General features: G+C 39.1%; 1 protein-coding gene across 3 annotated transcripts in view; it reads right to left on the bottom strand.

The window, feature by feature from the left end:
• The window catches only part of MFSD14B (major facilitator superfamily domain containing 14B), a 55,612-nt gene extending 49,383 nt beyond the window's left edge, over positions 1–6,229 (bottom strand). For 2 of the 3 annotated variants that reach the window (XM_021711017.1, XM_008055290.1), the window contains exon 1: positions 6,138–6,229. In XM_021711017.1, coding sequence (XP_021566692.1) covers positions 6,138–6,146 — 9 coding nt within the window. In that variant the 5' untranslated portion in view covers positions 6,147–6,229. The remainder of the gene's footprint in view (positions 1–6,137) is intronic. The other variant, XM_021711016.1, reaches the window with a different exon arrangement.
• Positions 6,230–6,742: the final 513 nt, after the last annotated feature.

Below are 6,742 nucleotides of genomic sequence, written 5' to 3' on the forward strand. Positions count from 1 at the left end.
AAAAAAAAAAAAAAACTGAAAAGACACATCAACAGCCACATATCATAGAGAAGACAGATTTCACAGATTTGGTCCAAGCAAGTTACTTAAACAAGCAAAAGAAAAACAACTTTCAGGGTGAAAAAAGGCCAGAATCCAAGTTGCAAATACATATTATTATACACAACTCTCAACAAAAAAAATCACAAGACATGCCAAAAAACAAGAATGTATAACCCACTCAGGAAAAAGGCAGTCAACAGAAAATAGCCAGAGTGTCCCCAGATGTTGAATACAGCAGAAAAAACTTCAAAGCTGCTACTATAAACATTATCAAAGAATTAAAGGAATCTTGTTCAGAGAATTACAGAAAAGCATGACAATTTCTCATTGAATAGGGATTTTTAATAAAAATATTAAAATTATTAAAAAGAAACTTGGAAATTCTGAAGTTGAAAAATTCAATAATCAAAATAAACAATTCACTATAGGAACACAATAGCAGATTTAAGATGAAAGAAAAAAGAATTAGTAACCTTGGAAAGGCAAATCAATAGAAACTCTTCAACTGGAAGAACAGAGAGAAAAACACTGGCAAAAATAATGAAAGCACCTCAGAGATGTATGAGACATTATCAAGGATAAAAACATAAATGGAATGGAAGCCCCAAAAGGAGAGAGGGAGCAGCAAAAATAGCTGAAGAAATAATGATAAGAAAACTTCCCAAATTTGATGAACATTAATCTACAGAACCAAGAAGCTCAACAAACTCCAAGTAAAATAAACACAAAGAGATCCATATCCAGATACATTGCAGCATAGTCAAACAAAGAGGAAATCTCTAAAGCAGCAAGAGAAAACAACAAATCACCACAAAGAGCACAGATTCACCTTTATTCTGTAAAGGGATAGACAGATAGTAAATATTTTAGGCTACATGGTCAGTGTTACAACTACTCAACTGTTACCATTGTAGCACAAAAGTAGTGACACTCCATGGGCAAGGTTATGGTCCCATAAAATTTATGTGCATTTGACATTTAAATTTAATATAATTTTCATTTGTCACCAAATACTTTCTTTTGATTTTGGTCAACCATGTAAAAATGTAAAAACCATTCTTAGCACACAGATAGCACAAAAGCAGGCAGTATGCCATATGTGGCCCAGAGCCATTCCCCTGATCTAAAGAGAAAGACGCTTCTTAATGCTCACCTTCTATAAGATACAATGGATGTCAGAAGACAATGCAATGATATATATAAAATATATTATTGCTGAAAAATCTGTCATAAAACCAGAATGCTTTATATGTTTTATATACCTCTGTGTGTGTGCGTGTGTGTGCATGTGTATTTTATGTGTATGTATGTAGATATGGGGGTCTCGCTATGTTGCCCAGGCTGGTCTCACACTCCTGGCCTCAAGCAGTCCTCCCACTTCAGCCTCCCAAAGTGTTGGTATTATAGGCATGAGCCACTACACCCGGACTATATACCAAATTTTGAGACAAGGAGACCCACCAATGATTACCTTTATTGCCATGTCAACTCTTCTTATAATCACATTGATTAGGAAAGTTAGAATCAGCATTGGCCTTTTTTTTTAAAACATTATCTTGTTTATTAATGTAAAAATATACCACAAACTACAACACAAAATAATAAAATCAAAGCTAAGCAATAAAAAGCAAAGATTAAGCAAATAGCAATGATATACTTTAATGAGTGCTACTTACCTGATTTTAATAATTATAGGGCACACAAGCAGGCATGTGCTGGGTACTTCGGTCACAGCAACATTAGAAAAGTATCAAAACCATAAGCTGAGCCTGGAACATTTTGCTATTCCAGAAACAAAGCAGTCTCCATGGGACTGTAATTGGAACACTTCCTTTACTTCCTTCTCATGTGAAAAGCAAATTGTCCAACAGAGTCTCCATGCATTATGACAAAAATGCCCAGTCAACAGTCCTATCCCATCCCAGCCACTCCAACTGCTGAAAGGAAACAACGACTAAGTGAAGGAAACAGGAGGACCAGAGAGCAGTGCAAATAAGGGATTGACAAGAGAGAAGACATGCCACTGAAAGAAATGAATAAATGAATGGGCACGTATGTTAAGAGTTGGTTAGGAAGAAAAAATAGGAAAATTGAATGTAGCAGGAAAGTGTTTAAAAGGAGCCTTCTTTGGATTATCAGACCATCACATGAAAAGGATGGTGTAGTGGAGAATGTTAAGTCCTGAATCACCAGCAAGATTTTAAAAGCTTGCAACAAAAAATCTACAAACTGCAAGAAATAAAACGCTATACTTACAGAAACTAACATTAAGTATATCTTCATTAAAATGAGTGTTCAATTTAAATATATCTGAAGATATTTAAGTTAGTTTAATCAGATCACTTTATTTGATAAACTGAGATCAGGGCCTCTAAGAGGATGCTTGTTTTGACTACAGGGCAGAATGTTAGACAAGGACATAACGATAATTGAGAGAGGTCATTTTTATGTACAAACTACTATCACTATTAGAAGATAAGTCTACTGTATGAGGCCAACCTCCCTCTAGTTCCCAGGCTGACTGTAGACTGTATACATGCACAATAGAGACTGAGCGACAGAGCAAGCTCTCATCTCTGAAAAATAAATAATAATAAAATAATAAGCTGGGCTCGGTGGCTCAGCCTATAATCCCGCGCCTTTGGGAGGCTGAGGTGGGTGGATTGCCTGAGCCTGCTGGTTTGAGACCTGCCTGGGCAACTTGGCAAGACCTCATCTCTACAATAAATCAAAAATTAGCCAGGCATGGTAGCGCACGCCTGTAGTTCCAGCTACTCGGAAGACTGAGGCGGAAGGATTGCTGGAGCCCAGGAGGTGGAGGCTGCGGTGGCTGGGAGCGGCCACTGCATTTAAGTCTGGGCAACAGAGTGAGACTCCAACTCAAAAATAATAATAATAATAATAATAATAATAATAAAAATAAAAATAGCAGCCTGGACTGTCTATATTCATACTAAAAATGTGGTTTGGAGAAATTCTCACATGAAGACATAAGTATGTGCTGCAACACGTGTTTTTGTTCAAAGACTATAGTTATTAAGCGCCAACGGTTTTCCAGGCAGCACTAGCTACTGGGGACACAAGTGAAGAAAGTTAGGATCTCAAGAACTTACTCATAAAATGGGACCAATTATCCTTTTTTTTTTTTTTGAGTTGGAGTCTCACTCTGTCGCCCAGACTGGAGTGCAGTGGCCGCTCCCGGCCACCACAGCCTCGACCTGCTGGGCTCCAGCGATCCTTCCGCCTCAGCCTTCCAAGTAGCTGGAATTACAGGCATGCGCTACCATGCCTGGCTGATTTTTTGATTTATTGTAGAGATGAGGTCTCGCTGCCCAGGCGGGTCTCGAACCCGCGGGCTCAGGCAATCCACTCACCTCAGCCTCCCAAAGGCGCGGGATTACAGGCTGAGCCACCGAGCCCGGCTCAATTATCCTTATTAACTAACAACTGATTACTTACTGTAGTGAAGCATTATGAAGGAAAATATAGTACAATAAGAAAGAATAAAAGAGAATTTTAAATGCAAGCAATTTTTTAAGTCTACTGTTCCACCCAAGTTATAACTTTAATTAATCAAATTGTATTTTAAGTGTGCTAGAAAACTTTAAAAATTTAAAAGGTACAATAGCAAAGTCTTATGTAAGGGTAACTGGCCAATAGTCACCCTCTGAAGTTCTCTATTTTCTAAATCTAATAAGGACTCAACTTGACCTTTTTTTTCCCTCTCTTATCCAAATTCCTAAGAGGCTTGGGGAGTCATGTCTGATAAGGACTTACCATACAAGGTTTTATTCCCCTATTACCCTATATACCAAAGTTTATTTTCCAACGTGACTCTGGCATAGCATCATATAACAAATAAAGAAGCAAATCAAAGAATTTTCTGGCCCTGTAAAGTCATCTCTTGGGGACTCCCAGACACTGGGAAACTTGAAAGACACTTACCTATCCTCTCTGAAATCTGCCACATATAGGACTTCAGCAAACTTGGAGTTTTTTTCTGACCCCTTATCACAACAAAACATCTTCTCTACTGATTTCCACAATCCCTTAGATAGGAACTACAAATTACCAGCCAAGAAATCTTTGAATCCACCTATGACCTGCAAGACCCTCTACCCACCCAGCCTTGGAAATGTCCCTCCTTCCTGAACCAAACCAATGAAAATCTCACATGTATTGATTTATGGTTTCTTAACTTCTGCCTTCCTAAAATGTATACAACCAAACCACCATTAAATCACGGTGGGTCTCAGAACCTCATGAAGATGGGTCTTCCTGGGCCTAGGTCCTCAAGTTTGGTCTCAGAACCTCCTGAAGATAGGTCTTCCTGGGCCTAGGTCCTCAAGTTTGGTTTATTAAACCATCTTAAAATATTTTACAGCAGAGCTCGGTGGCTCAGCCTGTAATCCCACGCCTTTGGGAGGCTGAGATTGAGTGGAATGCCTGAGCCCTTGGGTTCGAGACCCGCCTGGGCAGCGAGACCTCATCTCTACATTAAATCAAAAAATCAGCTGGGTGTGGTAGCACGCGCCTGTAATTCCGGCTACTCGGAAGGCTGAGGCAGAAGGATCGCCGTAGCCCAGCAGATCGAGGCTATGGTGGCCAGGAGCGGCCACTGCACTCCAGTCTGGGCGACAGAGTGAGACTCCAACTCAAAAAAAAAAAATTTTACAGAGTTTGGCATCTTTTTGTCAATATTAATTAAGGTACAAAGATTATCTGTACCCAAAGGGATTATTTGGTAAGGCAAGATGATGACTAGGAAAGAGTTAATCACCAATGATTTATTTTACTTTTTTAGATATGGGGTCTTACTTCATTGTCTAGGCTGGACTCAAACTCCTGAGCTCAAGCAATCCCCTCACCTCAGCCTCCCAAGTATCTGGGACTACAGGCACAGAGCACCATGCCTGGCCCACCACCGATTTTTAAGAAACTATTTAAGACTACTGAAACTTAAGGTCAATTTAAAATATCTTTTTTTAAATTGAGTGTTAAATAGTTACAAGTCACCTAAAATCTGCCTCCAATCTTTTCTTTGGCTTCCCTCTTCCCTTTAACCACACAATACGTCAAACATCCAAGTTCTTGCTAAGAAATTCAATACTGCCTCTGAAGAAATGGCTATAGCTAAGCTACCAAAAACTGAACTCTGGACATTCTTACAATTATTACTTTCACTGTTACAAAGCACTTACCAATCTCCTATTTGCTGTGTCCTTAAATTAATAGCCATTAACGTCCTCACATAGAAGTTACAAACTTCAACAATGCTCTGCAGTTATTTCCTATAGGATATGTTGGAGCTCAGAAACCTATATCCCAAAATATGGTACACTGGCATGTTGAACTAAGAAGCAGACTCAAAGTCTCCCAGGCATCCCCATCTTCCCAACCGCCACACCCTCACTGTCTCTCCCAAAGTGCAGTCCTTTATATCTGCCTAAGATCCTAACCCAAGGAGAACAATTGTATTTTTCTTCCCCTGCCCATGAGACCAAGAATATAACCACACTTGAACAGTCTCATTCACTGTCAAAGAGAATTATATAAGTTAATTTGTTTCCAGATCCATTCATTTTCCCTAGTAATTATTTATTGCCCCACAACAGAATCCCTCTTTTCCCTCCTCCTATAACCTATTTTGCCAGGATATAAGCTTCTGAACCCCATTGAGGGATGGGCAATTACTCAGTGATTCTTCCTGTATGCGCATCAAATAAACGTGTATGCCTTTTCTCCAATTAATCTGCCTTTGTGAGCTGATTTTTAAGCAAACTTTAGGAAGGCAAAGGGGAAGTTTCCCTTGGCCCATACAGGTATCTGAAAGATCTTCCTAAAATACAGTTCATTTGTATAACAGCACTCCTAACAGTCTGGCTCCATGGGAGTGCAGTGCTACCCAGGAATATTTAATGAGGTGTTTTGTGCAGGTGGTTCAACAGAAAACAGTGGCAACACCCCAATGAAACAAGCAGTCTTAAATCACCATTAAGAGCTACTCCCAAACACATCTAGACATAATATAACCTGCAGATATATGCCTAAGAACTTCCACCTTATAAACAGGAACACATTTCAGCAATACTTACAGTCAACATTGGAGTTGTCAACAGGCCCCAGGCAAAGAATTCAAGGAAGATGACAATAGCAGCATGGTACACACTTGGTCGGCCAAAACCTTGGAGCTGAAAAACAAAAGTTATTATGAAAAATAGCAAAGAGATTTAAGAAATCTATTACCTTAAAATGATATAGAAAAAAGTGTATAAAATAAATGAAGAGTCCAAATATATTATCTAGGATAAAACTTCATTCTGTGGTGTCCTTGATACCTTCTCCTCCCCTCATCATGAAAGGTGCTAGATTACAATTTTCTACTTGTTCTGTCAATGCAAATCACTGGAGCTCTGGTAAAAAATCAACTGGGTCTTCGAGAGACTGTGGTTCCAAGACCTGACTGTTCTGTACCTAATTATGTGTTTCTAAGCAACTTAACCTCTCTAGGACCAAAGTTTCTTTAGCTACATAATAAGAGAGAGGTTATGGGGGGTCATATACTCAAAAGCCTCAGGGGCAACACAGATGATTTAAATAAATGGAGGAGAGGCAAGACAGACTAGGTCAAATCTGCAAACACACTCCACATGTAAAGGTGTCAAAATCCAGCCTTTTGTTTCAATTGTGTTTTAAAGAC

This window comes from Carlito syrichta, unplaced genomic scaffold (assembly GCF_000164805.1).
Source record: "Carlito syrichta isolate Samal-C Ts95f unplaced genomic scaffold, Tarsius_syrichta-2.0.1 Scaffold301813, whole genome shotgun sequence".
NCBI classification, from domain to species: domain Eukaryota; kingdom Metazoa; phylum Chordata; class Mammalia; order Primates; family Tarsiidae; genus Carlito; species Carlito syrichta.